Source organism: Canis lupus, chromosome 3, assembly GCF_048164855.1.
Source record: "Canis lupus baileyi chromosome 3, mCanLup2.hap1, whole genome shotgun sequence".
In the NCBI taxonomy this organism is placed as follows: domain Eukaryota; kingdom Metazoa; phylum Chordata; class Mammalia; order Carnivora; family Canidae; genus Canis; species Canis lupus.
In genome coordinates, this window is record NC_132840.1 from 6,427,047 (window position 1) to 6,449,019 (window position 21,973).

A 21,973-nucleotide genomic window follows, 5' to 3' on the forward strand; every position below is an offset into this window, starting at 1 on the left:
AAACCGCAAAGTAGTGCCTTGCCGCCGTAAACAAAACACTCGAGTTTGTTCGTGGGTTTGCAAAAACGGCATTTCCAAGTAGCCAGCATTTCACACAAGAAATAGGCTTTCATTTCCTTTCTAGCGGGCAGCAGGGATGGGGGTGCGGGGCTGGAGGAAAGAAAATGAAAGAATAAAGGTCAAGGAGAGACAATCATAAGAAAGTAATGGGAAGGGGGGACATTTCACCTTCTAGCATAACTAGGTGTGGCCTCTGAGGGCTCTTGCTACCCTCTGTGGAAAACAGCTCACTGTACAAGGCATTTCTAAATATCACAAGGAAGTAGGATATGGCAGAAAAGTAACCACCTACATGAGCTTAGTAGAATTCTGATCCAGCTCTGCCAAAATGTTGGCAGCAAGAGTTACAGGATCCAGCAAATGGGCATAGCATCTGCCAACCTGAAAGTAAGGTTCAAACAAGACAATGAGAGTGAAAACCCATTAAGGGTTACATCCTTGGAAATCCGGCAAGTGTTAAATTGTAAAAGGGCAAGCAGTGTCTAAATTTTCACAGGACAGAAGATGGGAGTTTGCAACTACAGGTCAGTGAACTTCATCAGCCCTAGGTAGAACACTCCAATGTGACCAGTTGGAAAAGGAAAAGATAGGACCAGATTTACAGTCTTTCTCTTTTTTGCAGGAATACCAGGCAAGAGGATGCTGCAGACGTAGCAAATGCAGTTTTCAACAGAGCATCTGGCAATTCACATCATAGACAAGAAAGTGAAAATTTTAAGTTGAGTGATAACATTGAGGCAGGTTAAACACTAGGCCCAGAGGGGGCTGATGAGCAGGAACAACCAGAGACTGCTAGGAACCTGACCCAACCAACTCAAGTTGCCATCAGGGACTTGGATGAGAATGCAGCAGCACACTTAAGCTGTGGGTGACCTGAAGCAGGAAAGGATGCCTAATATACTGGATGACAAACTGGGTACAGATTATATCTAGCAAGATAAAATTTAACAGACTACTAAAGTAGTGGGGTTAAAAATAAATGCCTAAGAACAAAACAGAAATCAGTTAAAACTATGATCTGTAAATTTTAACTATATTGACTACAGTCTGAGAGATGGTCATGTAGAATAACCAGAAGTATCTTAGGTGAAGTCCATGAAACCTCATTGGGCCCTGCAAAGCTGATTCCTTACTCTTGCAGTCAAGCCACATTACTTTCTGGACACAGCTTATAAAGACAAAGAAGTGTCCAGTGGTCAGTGAGTAAGCTCATAAGAGAGGACACTGTTCTGCTGAGGAAAATGGGGCTTATCAGCATGAAAGATAAAGAATGCAGAGGGAAAAGAAGTGATGGATACCTATTCTTTACCTTTCTCAAGGACTGGTATGTAGAAAAGAAATTCAAATTCTGTGGTTCTACAAAAGGTACTTGAGGAAGGCACATTTCATTAAGTATAAAGAAGAAATGACCATCAATTATCACCCTTAGTAGATTCCATGTTTCTGAGGATTTACATAAAATTAAAGAGCCACCAATATCCAGGTTGTTGTACAGCAATTCATGCCTCTTGCAGCAAACTATAACTGATATCAGTTCCAACTCCAAAGGTCTGTTATTATTAAAATAATTTTTTATTCCCTGTTGATTTGGCCAGGTCTGAATTCCTAAAGTCAAACAGTTCAAATATATGTCATCATTCCTTGGCTTTCCTTTTGATATGCCTTCTTTTTTCCTTTTGATATGCCTTTCCTTTTGATATGCCTGATAAAATAAATAATAAATTTATTTTATTACCAAATATTTGTTTGAAGGAAAAAGGAGCAGCTCATGTTAACTAAAAGTTAGTCAAGGGTTAGGATAAAATTCCAACGGTTCAGAAGGCAATATAGTATTGGTTATTTCCTTTTCTTAATTCTTACTTTTTTATAGGTGGGGAAGGGCAGAGGGAAAGAGAGAATCTTAAGCAGGTCCACACCCAGCATGGAGCTCAGACACAGAATTCAATCTCACAACCCTGAGATCATGACCTGAGCTGAAACCAAGAGTTGGACACTCAGCCAACTGAGCCACCCAGGCACCCCAATATTGCTTATTTTAAATACAGCCTCAGTAACTGAAACAAATCAGTGTCTAAGCTATAGAATGTGGGATCCCTGGGTGGCGCAGCGGTTTGGCGCCTGCCTTTGGCCCAGGGCGCAATCCTGGAGACCCGGGATCGAATCCCACGTTGGGCTCCCGGTGGTGCATGGAGCCTGCTTCTCCCTCTGCCTGTGTCTCTGCCTCTCTCTCTCTCTCTCTCTCTCTCTGTGTGTGTGTGTGTGTGTGTGTGTGTGTGTGACTATCATAAATAAATAAAAATTAAAAAAAAAAAGCTATAGAATGTCATATTTTTGAGGATGCTTCACTTAAGCAGTGTTTGGTTTTTCTGTTACATACATCTCTTCCAATCAATAAAAGAACTATTATCTGGGACCCAACTGAAGTGGAAAAATATGTTTAAGTTGTATCTGAACAATTTAGGAAACAACTTGGTTATCTAAACCAATATGGCTGAAACAACAGACAAAATATTTTCTCCTTTGACCTAAAATAATTTTCATAAATCCTGAGAAGTACAAATCAAAATAACCCACCAAACTATTTAAATAATCCCCATAGTGCTTAGGAAATACTGATAATGGACTAGATTCATTCACACTTTAAACACTATAAGGAATTTTCCTAAATGAAAATTAATCTTTTGTTTAAAAGGACATTTTAGATTTAAATAGAAAACTTTCTGCATATTGGCTCTCTCTGGAACTTTCATTGTGGATCAGAAAACTAAAAAATAAATAAAAATTCTGAGTTTATCAAAGTAGAAATAGTTAGGATGTGAAAAGTAGAAATAGGATGTGAAAAGGTAAAAGAATACAAACTTATAGGGAAATACATTTTGGGACTGAAGAAATAGTATTTCTATCATTAAGTCAGAGACCTACAATGACATGAAGCAGTGAGCCAATGGGTATACACCCAAATACCTATAAGCACAGGTAAGCTTTGAGGCCCTGATACTTAATCACTTTGCCACAGCAACAGCATTTTAAGTATAATACAGGCTGCAATAGCATCCTTTAGGGATCATGATGGGAATATGAAAAGAAAAAGAAAAATAGGAAATTGAGGTCAAATTTTGTTTAAAAACAAGCAATTTGGGGATCCTTGGGTGGCTCAGCAGTTTGGCGCCTGCCTTCAGCCCAGGGCGTGATCCTGGAGTCCCGGGATCAAGTCCCACATCGGGCTCCCTGCGTGGAGCTGCTTCTCCCTCTGCCTGTGTTTCTGCCTCTCTCTTTCTCTCTCTCCCTGTGTCTCTCATGAATAAAATATTAAAAAAAAACAAGCAATTTAAAAAAATGTTCCAAGCTTTTAAAAAGCAAAAGCAGGGGATCTCTGGGTGGCTCAGTGGTTTGGCACCTGCCTTCAGCCCAGGGCGTGATCCTGGAGTCCCAGGATCAAGTCCCAGGATCGAGTCCCGCACCGGGCTCCCTGCATGGAGCCTGCTTCTCCTCTGTCTGTGTCTCTGCCTCTCTCTCTCTCTCTCTCTCTCTCCCTGTGTCTCTCATGAGTAAATAAATAAAATCTTAAAAAAAAAAAAAGCAAAAGCAAAAAAACATACACCAAAAAGAAGTGAACGTGACCATAGAATTCGGGAGTATTCAAAGGAACTGCACTATCAGCCTCTTGAAGAGGAACATTTTAGTTAACAGAATTTTTTTTAAGGTTCATTTATTTATTAATGAGAGACACAGAGAGAGAGAGGCAGAGAGACACAGGCAGAGGGAGAAGCAGGCTCCATGCAGGGAGCCCGACATGGGACTCGATCCTGGGTCTCCGGGATCACACCCCAGGCTGAAGGCAGCGCTAAACCACTAAACCACCAGGGCTGCCCTAGTTAACAGAATGTTAAACATTGATTTAATGTGTGGGAATTTTACTTGAACAGCTTGGAAAACTATTCTAAGTTCTGGGGAAGAACTTCCACTGAGTAAGAATATACTAAAGTCCAAATGTCTCACATGGTATCCATTACAATATAATGTCAAATAATATTTAAAGGTTGATCATTTTTTTTCTCTGAACTGTGTTCTTTGAGCTTAAAGAAAAATAAAAGCGTAATCCTAAACAAATGTTTGACCTTACAAAGGAATTTTGTTTTACTAAGCTACACATTAAAAATTTATTATTTTACAAATGACTTTAATAATTTGATGAGATAAAGCATCACAAAAAGTATGTAATTAAAACAGTATTCCTGTTTTCAGATTCCCTGTTTCATGAGAGTTTAGAAGAATATTTTAAATTGTGTTTCCTCAAGGCATTGTATTTTAAGAGTTCAAACTAACAAGTATTCCAATCAAGGAGCTACACACTTGGGGTGTTTGGTCAGCTTGTGGTATTTATGAGCAAGATCCACAGCCTTCCGTCCTTGCTGAAAGGGGAAAGACCACAAAATTAAATTCCAATGATTTCCCATTTTCTTAACTCCATTGAAAAGGTAATTTATTTCTTCTTCAGTAAAGTTTTTACGAATTCTTCTTTTTTCTGTAATTAATGAGAATTTTAGAATGTATTAGTACTTGCTGGAAAAAAAAAGGGACTCTTCTTGAGACCCAAATAAGTGCTTAACTTATTCTAAGGATATGAACTACATAGTGAGAAAGCTTCATGCCTGCGCTATTCATCATAGAGAAATCCATGTCACTTTTAAAATTGAGTGCCTACTATGAAGCTAGGCCTTATCACTGTGAATTCTTCAATAACTGTAACTTAATCCCATTGTAATAATACCTGCAACATCTTTCAATCAAGAAACACAAAAATTTATAAACATTTGATTGTTAATTCTCTCAATATTCTTGTGAGGACAATTAATAAACAGCTTACCTATCTTACAGATACAGTCTTCCCAAAGGGCTCCATTACTTCACAGAATAAAAATGAATATCAACACTCGTTATTTTAATTAACAGGCTTGATAATATTTTTAAAGAATAAGGGTCTTTTGAAATTCATTTTAAAAAACACATTCATTACCTATATGGGTGCTCAGCTTACTAAAACTCAAAAAATAGGCTGCACAAGGGGAGGTTACTAATCTGGTTTTTAAGGATACTTTCTAAAACAGAAAATATATATATATATATATATATAATTGGTATCTATAAACATAACTATCTTCTGGTAATGATTACTAGGAAATAGTTTTCCTTTAACCTTTTTTTTTTTTTTTAAGATTTTATTTATTTATTCATGAGAGACAGAGAGAGAGAGAGAGAGAGAGAGAGGCAGAGACACAGGCAGAGGGAGAAGCAGGCTCCATGCAGGGAGCCTGACCGCTGAGCCACCCAGACGTCCCTTCTTTAAGCTTTTTCATTCATTGCTAATTCCTGTTATCTTTGTGGATAGATGCTGATAAGGAGAAATGTTTTCTATTTCCACTTAAGGCTGCTATTTACTTCAGTAGGACTTGAAATAGTTGGGGCGAGACAACCTTAGAATATCTTGCCCTTGAGGATCCCTGGGTGGCTCAGCAGTTTGGTGCCTGCCTTTGGCCCAGGGCCTGATCCTGGTGTCCTAGGATTGAGTCCCGTGTCGGGCTCCCTGCATGGAGCCTGTTTCTCCCTTTGCCTGTGTCTCTGCCTTTCTCTCTCTCTCTCTCTCTCTGATTCTCATGAATAAATAAATAAAATCTTAAAAAAAAAAAAAAAGAAAAAAATCTTGCCCCTGCAGGTCAAGACTGTTAGCCATTTGTCTACCTTTCCTAGGCTTTTCCTAGGAACAGAGCCATAGTTCAGATCTTTTAAAACAGTAATGAAAATATTACCAGCAGAAGGCTGAGAAATCATTGAAAATAATGTCTGATTATTACTTAATGGTATTACTTAGAATGTAAGCTCCATGAAGATAAGAATTTTGTCTGTTTTGCAAACCATTGCATCCCCAGTGCCTAAAACAGTGTCTGACACATAGCAGATGATCAATAAATATTTTGTGGAAAGAAAAAACTTAGTGGTAAAAAGTGTTTCAAAACTTATCAATGGGGGCTCCTGTGTGGCTCAGTTGGTTAAGAGTCTGCCTTCAGCTCAGGTCATGATCCCAGGGTCCTGGGATCAAGCCAAGTCAGACTCCTTGCTCAGCGGGGAGTCTGCTTCTCCCTCTCCCTCTGCTACTCCCCCTGCTTGTGCTCTTGTGCTTACTCTCTCTCAATAAATAAATCTTAAAAAACAAACAAACAAAAAACTTATCAATAAATTTACTCTTTACTTTTGGGTCTACTGGAAAACTGCTGTTACCCAAGAAATACAGGATTTCAACTTCACTTGCTAAATGATTTGAATTCATTATATTCAGAAATGGACAGATTATTACAATGTTCAGGATACTAGCATTTGGAAGTTGTTCACATAAAGACAATTCCGACTTTTCTAATGCATCTGCCATCTCACTGAGTCCTATAACTGTGCCCAATTCTCAAAGGTTACTGCAGCAGCCTACGAGGAAGCAGCTCTACCCTGCAAGGCTTCTCTTCTGTGGCTCCTTTAGCACTCCTCTTAATATTGATTGAATGTTAGGAAAGAGTAGGGGAAAGTAGGCAAGAAGGCTCAGTTCTAGAGACCCTTATTTTTCAAACCTTCTCAACACACCAGTTCATCCTGAACGAGAGCCAAGGCTCTTTAAAAGCTCAGATGCTGCAATGGTCTCTTCTCAAAAGAATGGTTCCAAATTTGAATGTAACTTACAACCAAACTTATAGTCATAACTGTCTCTTGAAAAGAAACGGAAATCAAGGGGAGAAAATGGCAACATATCCAAAATTCCTAGCCTGCTTGTAAAAGAGATATAAGACCAAACTACTCCATACCTCAAGATGCCTTTCCAAATTCTAAAAAAAAAAAAAAAAAACAGGCCAAATTATTGACTATTTGGTTTTAGCTAAAGCGATTCTTACAAAAAAGACACATGTATTTATGAGCTGGATATCACTTAACAGTATTTAGGATCCTTCTGTATAATCAAATATAACCATAATTATGTTCACTTCATGAGGCTCTGGAAATGAGTTTACTATGTAAAATGATCATAATATATTTTTAGTTGTTATATATTTGCTTTTAAATCATGTTGTTGAAAAAATCCATTATTAATTTGATGTCAACTCCTTGTCAAAAGCAAGTTTTCCAAGTACAACATGTTTCTATGGAAAAGTAACCATTTTCTAACAGTTTCTACAGAAAACATTACTTCAAAAGGTGGGCTGTCCTATAGGAGTACTGTATGTAATTTTAATTTTCATGCAAAACTTTTAACTTAGAAGAAGATCCAGGGAGACCTAGGTGGCTCAGTAGTTGAGCATCTGCCTTTGGCTCAGGGCATGATCCTGGGGTCCTGGGATAGAGTCCCATATTGGGCTCCCTGCATGGAGCCTGCTTCTCCCTCTGCCTATGTCTCTGCCTCTCTCTGTCTCTCATGAATAAATAAAATCTTAAAGAAAAGAAAAAGAAAAGAAAAGAAAAAGATCCAGATATAAAAAGTAAATTTGAGGGGTGCCTGGCTGGCACAGTTGGAAGAGCACGTGACTCTTGATCTTGGGGTTGTGAGTTTGAGCCCCACACTGGGTCTAGAGATTACTTAAAAAAAAAAAAAAAAAAAAAAAAAAAACAGTAAACTTGACATTTCCTTTAAGGCTTTGGAAGTAAAAATGTCCAGGTAAATATATAGCAAAATGTTTCCATATGTATCAAGTCTAAATATTTCTGCAATAAATAACAGAATAACTCTATAGATATTACTAAATTCCAGGGTTTTTTTGACAAGTAAGGTGCTCAACTGCTTATTCTTACTCTGCAGGTATTAATTCGATATGAAGAGAAGAAAATGATAATGTTAAGTCTCTAATAAACTTAGAATGGTGACAAACTTGAAATGTTAACCTGTAATTAAATAAAAATTCTTAGAAGTTAACTCATTGTTTAAGAAGTATTTTGATTTTTAAGCAGGGTTTTGAAGTATATACTATTTGTCTCTTCAATTCTGGTGGTGTGAAGTGCTATAGTTATGAACCAAAATTTGCTGCAAAATCTCTCTGAAGCACTTACACATAGGAGAATAATTTTGTTCTTAAAATAGACATGTGATCCAGAGGCTAGAAGAGGGGCTTCTGAAAAAAGACAGGCTTGCATTTGAATGTAAGCTCTGCCATTTGCCAACTCATTTTACCTTAAAGTGGGAATAAAATAAAACCTACCAGGCAGCCTGGGTGGCTCAATGGTTTAGCGCCGCCTTCAGCCCAGAGTGTGATCCTGGAGATCCGGGATCTAGCCCCATGTCAGGCTCCCTGCATGGAGCCTGCTTCTCCCTCTGCCTGTGTCTCTGCTTCTCTTTCTGTGTGTCTCTCATGAATAAATAAATAAAATCTTTTAAAAAAACAAAACCTACCTTATAACATTATTATAAGAATTAAAGGAAACGTCTATGAAACACCTAATCCATATTAGGTACTTAATGTTTCCTTCTGCTTCTTCCTCAGCTGACAAACAATGGGGGGGAAAGCAACACGAGGAAGGAAAGTGGGAAGGCTCTTGTTTTAGAAACTATGGCCCTCTTCAGAGCCAAGGGTTATCATTTAAGAACCATTAATGATGAGACTGAGAACAATCCTGCAGCTGTCCTCTTTTTCTCAGAACTATATGCAATTTAGGTTTATTTAAAAATTAAATATATTCACTTATTCTTTCAGAAGTAGCAGATTCACTACTGAGTTGTCTTCTACGTGGGGTCAGCAGAATTTCTGAAAAATACAGAAAACATTTAGGATAAAATATCAATCTGAGTAAGAGCACGTTAATTCCATTAGTATGGTATTTCCTACACACCTCCCCCCCACCTTCTAGTGGGAATTCTTAGATGGATTAGGAAGAATTTTTAAACCACCAGAGACTAAATCTGTTCCCTGGGTACATCTTAAAACACTGGTTTCTCAGAGACATTTTCTTTTCAACATTATTTTGGTCTCTAGCTTTTTAATATATTTAATGTTCTGGATCACAGTTCAGAAGGTATAGTCATAATTACAGTTTCAAAGCTGCTGAATTAATTACTTTTGTTACAGATAAGTGATTTCCTTAGTTCATTTTTATATCTGTCTTCAGCTTCCACAATGACTTTATGACGATCACACTGGTATGGGCAAGAGTGCAAGAGCTTGCTAAAATTTCGGCTATTCAGAGATTTTCCTACTGCTATGCAACCTAAAAGAAAACAAAGTAAAATGATGTATAGATTATTACAAAATAGCTAATAACAAATCTATAAAAGCAAATATCTTTATGATGGTAACTGAAGTGAAATCAGGAACTTAATTATAAATATGTCAAGAAATTCTGTCATAAAGGATTAAAGACAACAGATACAATACTGTGAGATAAGTGTTACAATACTGTGTGTAAACACACAATAGGTGTGAACAGTTAGGGTGATATATATAAAAGGACTGTCTAGCTTGGTTAAGTTCTGAGCAGGAGGGATCCCTGGGTGGCGCAGCGGTTTGGCGCCTGCCTTTGGCCCAGGGCGCGATCCTGGAGACCCGGGATCGAATCCCACATCGGGCTCCCGGTGCATGGAGCCTGCTTCTCCCTCTGCCTGTGTCTCTGCCTCTCTCTCTCTCACTGTGTGCCTATCATAAATAAATAAAAAAAAATTTAAAAAAAAAAAAAAAAAAAAAAAGTTCTGAGCAGGAGTCACTATTAGGAAGATATCCAGGGATCCCTGGGTGGCACAGCGGTTTGGCGCCTGCCTTTGGCTCAGGGCGCGATCCTGGAGACCCGGGATCGAGTCCCACATCAGGCTCCCGGTGCATGGAGCCTGCTTCTCCCTCTGCCTGTGTCTCTGCCTCTCTCTCTCTCTGTGACTATCATAAATAAATAAAAAAAATTTTAAAACATTAAAAAAAGGAAGATATCCAAAAGAAGTGACCCTAATGCCCAGTTTTCTTTTTTTTCCTAATGTTTTATTAAGGAAAATTTCAAAGACACAAGAGTAAAGGGAAAAGTATAATGAACTTCCACATAGCTCTCATTCACCTTCAATAATTATTGTCATGGTCAGTCATATTTGTCTACAACCCCCTATACTCTGATCTGCCCCCCATGTATATACTGGATTATGAAGCCTGAAACTGACATTAAAGTATCACTTCATCTGTAAATACTTCATATGCAACTCTAACAGAGAAGGACTCTTTCCTCCAAACACATAAAACCATTATCAAGCCTAAAAAAATTATACCTAATATAATCTAATAACCAGTAAGTGTTAAAATTTCCTCATGATTTCAAAACTTTCTTTCTTTCTTTTTTTTTTTTTTTAAACTTTCTTTTTATGGTTGGTTTGTTTAAACCATGATCCGAAGAAGGTCCATCATTACATTCAATTGAAAGGTCTCTTGAGTTTTTTTTTTTAAGATTTTATTTATTCTTGAGAGAGAGAAAGAGAGGCAGAGACACAGGCAGAGGGAGAAGCAGACCCCATGCAGGGAGCCTGACACGGGACTCAATCCCAGGACTCCAGGATCACGCCCTGGGCCAAAGGCAGATGCTTAACCGCTAAGCCACCCAGGCGTCCCTCTTGAGTTTCTCTTAATCTATAAATTCTCCTCTCTTCCTCTTTATCATTTACTTATGTAGACACTGGGTCATTTGTACTATGGAGCTACCCAAAGGCTAGGTTTCACTGATTATATTCTAGTTAAATGCTTTAAAATGTTCCTGTGTGTGTCCAATAAACTAGTAAAACCAGTAATCAGATCTGGATGAGTGATAGGATTCAGATTCAATTGTGGGTTTTTTTTAAGATTTATTTTAAAATATTTATTTGAGAGAGAGCATGAGTGAACACAATTTGGGGGAGAGGTAGAGGGAGAGGGTCAAGCAGACTCCCTGCTAAGCAGGGTGTACAACACAGAACTCGATCTCAGGGCCCTGAGATCATGACCTGAGCCGAAGTTAAATGCTTCACCCACTGAGTCAGGCAGGCACCCCTACTTTATTTTTTATTTTTATTTTTATTTTTATTTTACAGAGAGAGAAAACAAGGAGTGGAGAGAGGGGTAGGAGAACCTCCAAGCAGATTCCCTACCAAGCACAGAGCCTGACACGGGGGCTCAATCCCATGATCCTGAGATCATGAAGCAGAAATCAAGAGTCAGATGTTCAACTGACCGAGCCCCCGAGGTGCCCCAATTCAATGGTTTTTAGTATAGCTCATCACAGGCAATATTGCGGACTTCTTACTGCATCATATTAACAGACACATAAAGTATCTCCTTCTTTTTTTTAATATTTTATTTAAAAAAATAAAGATTTTATTTATTTTATTAATGAGAGACACACAGAGAGAGAGGGAGGGAGAGGCAGAGACACGGGCAGAGGAAGAAGCAGGTTCCATGCAGGGAGCCCGACGTGTGACTTGATCCTGGGACTCCAGGATCACGCCCTGGGCCAAAGGCAGGCGCTAAACCGCTGAGCCACCCAGGGATCCCCTCTCTCTCTGTTTTCTTAATGTTAAGATTGATCACTAGGTTTGGGTGATGCTAGCCACATCCATTCATTATAAAGTTCCCCATCTGCCTATCACCTAATGTCTTTAGTAGCTCATTCCTAAAGGACTAGAAGTTAGCCAGGCAGGAAGTTGGCTGGGATGAAGATATTTCAAGAACAATGAACATGTGCAGAATCACCAAAAAGCAAAAAAGCATAGTGTGCTCAGAGAATTGTAGGTACTTTGGTGTGGCTAGAGTACAAGGTATGAGAGAAATGTGGGAGGAAAGTTGAGGCTAGTAAAGGTTGGGAGGGCCAGATAAGAATAATCTTGAAAGCCATGCTAAGTATTTCTCACTATCTTTAAGTCAGTGGGGAGGAACTAAAGGATATTTATTAAGCAGGGAAATGACTTTCGTTTGTCTCATAGAAAGCTTACATGAAGGTAGGAGGATCATTTGAGGGGTTACTTCAACAGTCCAGAATATAAATGAGGGGACTGTGCAACAGGACATTTACAGGGAGAATGAAGAGATTTCCGAGGTAAAAATTGGTGAATGATAAGCTGTTGGGATAATGGAAAAGCTTAGGAAAATTCTTAAGCAACCTGAAGTTGATTGAATGACAAAGTTTAGGATAAGGATGGCAACTTTCTGACAGACTTAAAGAGAACAAATATGCAATAAAATTTAACAAGTAGAAGCAGAACAAGATCTCAAAAAATTTAAAAGCCAGGCAGAGAGTTTGAGTCCATGAGTTACAGAGAAGTGCTGAGGGTTCTTTAGCTTGGTGACATGATAAAAAGCACATGTTAGCGAAGTTAACATGCACATTATATCTGGGGCTTGGTAAGACTTGAAACTGCAGGGATCCCTGGGTGGTGCAGCGGTTTGGCGCCTGCCTTTGGCCTAGGGCGCGATCCTGGAGACCCGGGATCGAATCCCACATCGGGCTCCCGGTGCATGGAGCCTGCTTCTCCCTCTGCCTGTGTCTCTGCCTCTGTCTCTCTCTCTCTCTCTGTGACTATCATAAGTAAATAAAAAAAAAAAAAAAAAAAGACTCGAAACTGCAAGACTGCTAGAAAGTTGGTGCAATTGAGGCATGAGTAAAAAGGCCTATGTGGGAATGAAAAAAAGAACCAAACTTGACAGACCAGAAATAGGAGATGTAAAGAGAAAAAAATGATTATAGATGATTTAAGGTTTGAAATTTGGGAGGCCAGAAGAATAGCAACAACACTAATAGAAATGGACTGGCTGGAAGGAAGGCAATTTAAGAGGGAGGAAGATGTGTTTTGAATACAATAAGCTTAAAGTTAAAAACAAGATATTGAAATGAGTATATCCTGGACACAGCTGAAAATGGAGGAATGAGGCTATAACCCAAGGTAGAAGCCCAGTAGAGAGATACAGATTTGAAAATCATCATTAAAATGATAGTTGATGCCACAAAAGTAAATGCTTCAACAGTGCTGAGTAAGTGCTACAGATTATGTCTTGGGGGAAATCTGTAGAAATGGGGCAGGAACAGAAAAATAAAGCAATATAGGTGGTAAAATGGCGTGGCTTTTAGACTTAAGGACTGAGTTCTATTCTTCTTTGATACCCATGCCTGCCACAGGACAAATACTCCCTAAGTGTCTGTTAAATGAATGAATTATTACTGAAGAAAGGACTAGGAAAGAACCATCTCAAACAAGTAAGGGGTGAAAGGGAGTTAACAGCTTTAAATCATCCACTCTGCCTTCTGAAATACTTCCAACCAGAGGTTCCCAAATTTTTCTACTTCATGGCATCCCTAAGTTCTTGGTGATCTTTTTACAGCACCCCTGGGCCAAAGAAATACTGATTATCTGTTAAGTCCAAAACATCTTACTATGTATTTATGTTCTAATAATTTAGTAACCATTTGAAAAAATAATACACGTAAATTGAAAATAATAGGGGCATTTGGACCCATGCTGGAGCTTGTAAATAAACCCTCGTGTGTTTGCTAAAAAAAAAAAAAAAAAAAAAAAAAGAAAAAAAAGAAAATAATAGGGGCATGTGGGTGGCTGAGTTGGTTGGGCATCCAACTCTTGATTTCAGCTCAGGTCATGATCTTAAGGTCATGGGATAAAGCCCCACATGCAGCCCAGAATTTGCTTCTCCCTCTTCCTCTGTTCCTCCCCCACTCCCATATGTGCACTCTAAGAAATAAGGAAATAAAAATTTTTAAAGGAAAATAATATTTAAATTTCATTCTTTTAAGATTATTTATTTATTTATTCATGAAAGACACAGAGAGAGAGAGGCAGAGACACAGGCAGAAGGAAAAGCAGGCTCCTCACAGGGAGCCTGATGCGGGACTTGATCCCAAGACGCCAGGATCACAACCTGAGCCAAAGGCAGATGCTCAATCACTGAGCCACCCAGGTGCCCCAAATTTCATTCTTATTAAGCACAATTAATCCTAATGGGTTATATGCACCTACTAAGTACAGCACAACTTTTCAAACCTCAGAATCTGACTGACACTGCCACCCTCATCTCTTATTCCACATTATTTTCATGTGGTGCTTGCTTTTAATCACAGCCACTGAAAGCCCAGCTCCACAAAGACATGACATCATCAAAAGGAATGTAATGCAATCTAATGCTGAAACTGTAAATGACTCTGAGCTAGTAGTGCCTGTAGTATCCAAAAGATGTTGAATGTTTTGTGTTTCACTTAAAATTTAAAGTATTGTGTAGTGCTCTTGTGAGTTCACTGCAGACCTCCAGGGAGCCTGGGTGGATGGTTGGGAAAGTGTATCTTTAAACTACTGAGAGGGAAAGATTTCAAGGAATGATAGTCAATAGTGCAGAGATACTAAAGAGGATACGAATTTTTTAAAAAGTCACTGGTTTGGGCAGAAAAAAAAAAAGAGACTTCAGGTAATCTTTAACATTTAAGTTTAGTAGAATGGCAATAAAAGAAGTCAGATTGCAGGGAGTTAAGGGAATAAATATATTGAAAGAGAAAGGAGAAAAAGCGTCTGGCAATGATGAAAGAAAGAGTGGCTGAATACTTGAAGAGACAGCAAGTCACATCAAGTATTTAGATTTTTCCTTCTCTCTCTCTCTTTTCTAAAATTTTTATTTACTTAAGTATCTCTATACCCAACATGAAGCTCAAACCCATAACCCTGAGATTAAGAGTTGCATGCTCCTCTAAATGAGCTAGCCAGGCGCCATAAAATTTTTCTTTTTTAGATGAAGAGAAATAAACATAGTTTATGGCGGGACAAAAGGAGCTAAAGAATAGAAAGGTAATGAAAAGAAAGACTTCATAAGTACTAAAACAGGGAGGAAAAAGAGATGGGATTCAGATTATAGTTAGATATAGCTAAGCTTTAGAGCACTAGAGACAAACTTTACATCCAAGACTAAAGAATGTTATTTTGAGCCTAACATAGAATAGCCTCAATTTTGTCCATAGAGCAGAGTGAGACCCTAAAAGAGGAAATATTAGGGTATGGAGGGGAAGGGAGGTCAGGTTAAGCATTGTGGAACATTTATTATAGGGATCTTGCAGAAAAAATAAAATAATGGGGCATGGAACACTAGAAACATTTACATATTAACAATAGACATAAAAAATAGATATTGTTTAATATTTAATGTATTTTTAAAGAATACTTAATGTCTTGTGTTTAAAGCATTATTCAGAATACATGCCTATTGGCACTCTGAAAATATAAAAAATGTTTACCTTACTCAATAAAGTTAAATTTGTAGATGGTATTAATTGTGATAAAAATAGAATAAAGTAACAAAAAGTATTAGCTGTGGTGATTCTTACAAATAAATACTGGGAACACAGGCTAGTGCAGACAGGAAGTATTGATCTGAATGTTTTATTATACCCCAAACTGTTAAATTTCTTCAAAGGAAATAAAGTTTAAATCACACAGATAGAATTATTACAAATCCTAGTTAATTAATATCATACAAAGTTTTAATTACAAAACAACTGTAATTGAAGAATATTTACCTGAGCATCTATACTTTAACATTTTGGGATGATTGTCTGTTGCCAGAAAACTGATGGCTTCTTCATCTATTATATCTGAACATAATGTAAATGGATCTGGAAAAAAAACTGCAACATGTAAGATTCTTTTGATTAATGAAAAGGACTGGACATTGATGTAATATATTAGTTTTCAATATTTTCATAAACTTTAGCACAGTACTACATATCTAATCATCCTAGTAGATAAACAAAGATTCTGGTTATCAATAAAAGATGATTGAAGCTCTTACACCAGAAAGAGAGTCAAAGGTATGGCTTTTACGTTATAATGCAAATATACCAATATACATTTTCAGCTATCTTAGTCACCTAAATATGTTTTCTTAAAAAAATCAAAGAAGAAATATTTTTAATCATACCTGTTACTGGCAACCGTGGCTTTCCATTTTTGATGGGAATTGGATGTTTAAAAACATGGTCACTAAAAGAAATGAGACACCAGATAATTAGAGTAAACATACTGTTTGATGTATGGACAAATGGTCCTATAGGCAGTGGTGTAATTCTGGGCATTTGGCAGCCAGGAGATGAAACCAGGGTCTACTAAAGTCTTCCAAAATAGCATTTGTAATGGTTATAGCCGGGTTTCCAGAAGTGGAGTTATACAAGACTCTAAAGGACAATAATACTGATACCAGCAGAAACATGGGAAAAAATTATAAAAGAAGAAAATATGGGGGCAGCCCGGGTGGCTCAGCGGTTTAGCGCCGCCTCCGGCCCAGGTCATGATCCTGCAGTCCAGGGATCAAGTCCCACGTCGGGCTCCCTGCATGGAGCCTGCTTCTCCTTCTGCCTGTGTCTCTGCCTCTCTCTCTCTCTGTTTCCATCATGAATAAATAAAACATCTTTTTTAAAAAAGAAGAAAATATGGGGCACCTGGTTGGCTTAGTCAGAAGAGCATAAGACTCTTGATCTCATGATCATGGGTTTGAGACCTGCATTGGGTATAGGTATTACTGAAATAAACTTAAAGAAAAGAAAGAAAAATAGGAAAGAATAAGGGCAAAAAGGGGGAGAGAAAAGAACAAAATCAGAGGACCAGAGAGCATGAAGGCTGGCTGGAGAACACATCTTGTTTTGTTTTAAAGATTTTATTCATTTATTCATGAGAAACACAGAGAGGGGAGAGAGGGACACAGGCAGAGAGAAAAGCAGGCTCCATGCAGGGAGCCCGATGCGGGACTCGATCCCAGGTCTCCAGGATCATGCTCTGGGCCGAAGGCGGCGCCAAACTGCTGAGCCACCCAGGCTGCCCTGGAGAACATATCTTGATGCTCTCTGATTCCACATTCCTGAGAAATCAAGCTAAAATTGACAACAAGAATTGTTTTGAAAAGGAAAAAGGGGGTGATGATAATGTAATCCATCTCCCCAATATTCTGTTCATTCTGTAGCCTTTCCAGAATATAGCGGCATACTCTTCAGTTTGCCTCCAGGAACCGAGGAAAGAACACAAGGGTTTAAGAAAAGCTACAATCCCAGGTTCAGCCCCACGAACAACCTAAGGCAGAAAGGATATGAACTGGAGGTGACATGCAAGGAATAAGTAAGAAGGCAAATCTAAGGAAGATTTTCATCACACACTACTCCCTTTTATCAAATTAAATTTACAAACTGGTTTTTGCTATATTGCTGATGGATTATCAATGTATACATTGTTACACACTGTATAGGGTTTCAGGTTAAGTTTTCTGAATATCCTTTCTAAAATTCAAATTTGATGTTACTCAATTTAAAATCCTCAAATGACTTTCATGCCCCATGAGGGAAAACCACAAATCCTGAGTATGACATGCAAGGCTCTAGATGAACAGGCTCATACATCCCCAACCAAACTCCTTTCCCAATATTTCCATTTAGGCTCAAGACCATGTTTTATCATTTCTATATCCAGGGCCTAACAGTGTGACACAAAGTACTGCACAAAAAATATCTAAATACATAAAAGTTAGAAAAAATTATTATTAAACTATACCTCGATTGAGAAACAGAATTCTTTTCTTCAAAAGTTGTTTGTCCATGTAAATTTTGATTATAGCTTGAATTGGCTTTACATAAAGTCTTATTTTGCACACTCTCCCTATAACAAGCATCAACTGGATTTGCACTCTTTAACAGGGTCTTCATTTGGTGATCATTTGCACATCCATGGGACTTATAACTCTGAAGCTTTCTAGACTGGTTTTTATCTTTATCTTCTGCTGTAGGACCTCTGCCAAGACTATCTGCATGGAGGTGTTTCAATGTGTTTTGAATATCTATGTTCACTGATGAAACATTATCCTTATCTTTTTCTCTTTGTATTTCTTCCTATAATGTAAAAATGACAAGTAAATAATCTCAAGATAATCTGTTTGCTTTATAATCCAATTTACACTCCCTTTAAATAATGTAGGAAAATTTCATGACAGTCAATAGAACATGATATACAATCAATATACATGATAAAATGCATTGGAAGAAAAGGGAATATATTCAATAAATAATCTGGGGACAACTGGGTAGCCATCTGGGGAAAAAATAAATTGGATCCCAATCTCAGAATGTACACAAAAATAGTCAAAATGAGCTAAATATTGTCATACAGAAAATGAAACTTCTTTTTTAAGATTTTATTTATTCATGAGAGACACACAGAGAGAGGCAGAGACGGGCAGAGGGAGAAGCAGGATCCACGCAGGGAGCCTGTTGAGGGACTCGGTTCCTGGACTGGGATCACGCCCTGAGCTGAAGGCAGACGCTCAACCACTGAGCCACCCAGGCATCCCAAAACTTTATGTTTTAAAAGAAAATCGATTTTAACATTCTTTTTTTTTTTTTTTTAAATTTTTATTTATTTATGATAGTCACAGAGAGAGAGAGAGAGAGGCAGAGACACAGGCAGAGGGAGAAGCAGGCTCCATGCACCGGAAGCCTGACGTGGGATTCGATCCCGGGTCTCCAGGATCGCGCCCTGGGCCAAAGGCAGGCGCTAAACCGCTGCGCCACCCAGGGATCCCGATTTTAACATTCTTAAGGAGAAGACCTTTCCAAATATCACACAAAATCAATAAATCATAAAAGAAAAAATATATATTTGATCATAGGAAAAATGTTTTTTTTTTTTTAAATATTTATTTATTTATGATAGTCACAGAGAGAGAAAGAGAGAGAGGCAGAGACACAGGCAGAGGGAGAAGCAGGCTCCATGCACTGGGAGCCCGACGTGGGATTCGATCCCGGGTCTCCAGGATCGCGCCCTGGGCCAAAGGCAGGCGCCAAACCCCTGCGCCACCCAGGGATCCCGGAAAAATGTTTTTCAATGTTCTGTACAGACCAAGAACAATGTGAGTAGGTGGAGGAGGAACTCAGAAGAATAAAGAGTCAGAAGCAAAATCAAATGATAATCAAAACATCTAAAAATAATATATATTAAGTCATATATTGGGGTATGATTTTTTATTAGCACTTATAAAAAGCTACGACAATGAAATATGAAAAAGATTAACAACAATGTAGAAAAGTAGGAAAAGGAGATGAACAGTTAACAGGAAAGGAAATATAAACAGCTAAGAAAAAGAGCTACCATATCCACCAACAGACAATTCTGCAACTGTAAATAAATAAAGGAGGGGTCGCTTGGCTGGTTCAGTTGCTAGAGCATGCAACTTTTGATCTTAGGATTGTGAATTCAAGCCCCACATTGGGCATGGTGCCTGCTTAAAAAAATTTTATTTCTGAAGTGCTTAGGTGGCTCAGTCGGTTGGGAGTCTGATTCTTAATTTCAGCTCTGGTCATGATCTCAGGGTCCTGAGACTGAGGGAGTGTGCTTGAGATTCTCTCTCTCCATCATCTTCTGCCCCCTACTTTCTCTCTAAAAAGATAATATATTAAAATAAAGAGATAAACAAAGAGGGCTTCTGGTAAAGATGATGAATTTAACACCACCATTTATGTTTGGCCTTCCAAAAAACCCAACTGAACAACAGGATTTAAAAAATATATATTTTTAAAATTTATTCATTTGACAGATCACAAGCAAGGGGAACAGTAGGGAGAGGAAGAGGGAGAAGCAGCCTCCCCATTGAACAGGGAGCCCAATGTGGGGCTCAATCCCAGGACCCTAGTCATGACCCGAGCTGAAGGCAGATGCTTAACTGACTGAGCCACTCAGGCACTCTTGAACAACAAATTTTAAAAAGTCATAAACCTACAGGAACAGGGGAAATGAAAGAAATAAAGGCAACACAAGTTTGGAAATAAAGCTGAATCCAAAGCTGACAATGGAAAAAGTTAAGAAACTACCTAGGATGTGCCGCCAAAGTTTCAAAAAGGCTTAGGAATTGGAGGTATTGGAACGTCTAAAGATGAGATGAAGATGGTGCTAAAAATAGAAAGACTGGATGAAAGTGTTTGAGAAATAGGTGGATTACAGGGGGGCCTGGGTGGCTCAGTCAAGTGATCTTGATCTCAGCTCAGGTCTTAATCTCAGAGTTGTGAGTTCAGACCTGGCATTGGGCTCCAGGCTGGATGTGGAGCCCTCTTAAAAAACAAAACAAAACAAAACAAAACAAAACACAACAACAACAACAACAACAACAGGGCAGCCCGGGTGGCCCAGCGGTTTAGCGCCACCTTCAGCCTGGGGTGTGATCCTTAAGACCCTGGATCGAGTCCCACGTCGGGCTCCCTGCATGGAGCCTGCTTCTCCCTCTGCTTGTCTCTGCCTCTCTGTGTGTCTGTCATGAATAAATAAAATTAAAACAAAACAAAAACCAACAGGGCAGTCCCAGTGGCTCTGCAGTTTAGCACCACCTTCAGCCCAGGGTGTGATCCTGGAGACCCGGGATCGAGTCTCCCACATCGTCAGGCTCCCTGCATGGACCCTGCTTCTCCCTCTGCCTGTGTCTCTGCTTCTCTCTGTGTGTCTCTCATGAATAAGTAAATAAAATCTTTTTAAAAAAACAACAACACATAGTTGTTTTACTAGATCTCGACCCTTGTATACATAAGTGTATATATATATTTAAGTATGTGTGTGTCTGTGTGTATACACAGTGTTGACTGACACCAGAAGGTTGAAACTGAATCTTTCCCCAAGGTTGAAAGTTGAATCTCTGGAAGGGATAAAACAGAGTCTCTACATTGGAGGACACCAAACAAAACTAAAGGCAGAATACTATTCAAAAAACAAATCTAAGCAAATATTCACATATTGAATACTAAGACCCACAAGCTCTCTTCTCCCATTTTGAGTCCAGAAAACTGGCTGACAATCTCTAGGCAGGAGAGCAGATTTTGGAAGTTCTCTCCAAAAATGACCCATCTAATTAATCCTATGAGAATCCATAATCAACAAATTTTCAGAAAGACTTTTTTACTACCTGACTCCTAAATATGAATAGCAACCAAAGGTCAACAGAAATATGGAGAAAGCTAGAGACTAAGGAAGGAAGGAAGGAAGGAAGGAAGGAAGGAAGGAAGGAAGGAAGGAAGGAAGGAAGGAAGGAGAGACAGCAAGCTAGCAAGCAAAAAGGCAAGCAAGTTCAGAGGAAAAAGATTCAAAAACTTCAGACCAGAAGAAAAAAACTTTGTTTAAAAGATTTATTTATTTGAGGGAGGGAGAGGGGGAAGGAGAAAGAAAGAAAGAGCGAGCGAGTGAGCGAGTAAACATATGAGCAGGGGGAGGGGCAGAGGGAGACAAGCCGACTCTTTGCTGAGAGTGGAGTCTGATGTGAGGCTTGATCCCAGGACCCTGAGATCAGGACCTGAGGCGAAACCAAGAGTCAGACACTCAACTAACAGAGCCACTCAGGCGCCCTAGAGGAAAAAAATTTTAATGAAAATTTTCATGAGGGATGCCTGGGTGGCTCAGTTGGGTAAATGGCCAACTATTGGTTTGGGTTCAGGTCACGATCTCAGGATCCGGAGATCAAGCCTCATTTCAGGCCTGGGCTCAGTGGGGAGTTTGCTTTTCTACCTCTCTCTCCCTCTCCCTCCACTCATATGCTTTCTTTCTTTTTTTTAACATTTTTTTAAATTTTTATTTATTTATGATAGTCACAGAGAGAGAGAGGCAGAGACATAGGCAGAGGGAGAAGCAGGCTCCATGCACTGAGAGCCCGACATGGGATTCGATCCCGGGTCTCCAGGATCGTGCCCTGGGCCAAAGGCAGGCGCCAAACTGCTGCGCCACCCAGGGATCCCATATGCTTTCTTTCTAAATAAATAAATAAAAATTAAAAAAAGGAAAATTATCATTGATATATTTATGAGAAGACTGCCAATCATCTCTTAAGTCCATGAAATAAGAATAAGATCATTTAAATGGAGTAAAAAAAAAAAGAGGCTTTGGTAACTT

General features: G+C 38.8%; 1 protein-coding gene across 16 annotated transcripts in view; it reads right to left on the reverse strand.

Moving 5' to 3' along the window:
• Positions 1 to 1,609: 1,609 nt before the first annotated feature.
• TERB1 (telomere repeat binding bouquet formation protein 1) overlaps positions 1,610 to 21,973 on the reverse strand; it is a 50,411-nt gene continuing 30,047 nt past the window's right edge. For 7 of the 16 annotated variants that reach the window (XM_072814270.1, XM_072814285.1, XM_072814332.1 and 4 more), the window contains 7 exons: positions 17,609 to 17,943; positions 15,993 to 16,054; positions 15,592 to 15,699; positions 9,142 to 9,291; positions 8,769 to 8,831; positions 4,414 to 4,585; positions 1,610 to 1,762 (listed from right to left, as the gene is read on the reverse strand). In XM_072814270.1, coding sequence (XP_072670371.1) covers positions 1,681 to 1,762; positions 4,414 to 4,585; positions 8,769 to 8,831; positions 9,142 to 9,291; positions 15,592 to 15,699; positions 15,993 to 16,054; positions 17,609 to 17,943 — 972 coding nt within the window. In that variant the 3' untranslated portion in view covers positions 1,610 to 1,680. Of the gene's footprint in view, positions 1,763 to 4,219; positions 4,586 to 4,927; positions 4,966 to 6,905; positions 6,927 to 8,288; positions 8,434 to 8,768; positions 8,832 to 9,141; positions 9,292 to 15,591; positions 15,700 to 15,992; positions 16,055 to 17,608; positions 17,944 to 21,973 lie in introns of those variants that run through there. The other 9 variants (XR_012025675.1, XM_072814320.1, XM_072814272.1 and 6 more) reach the window with 9 other exon arrangements.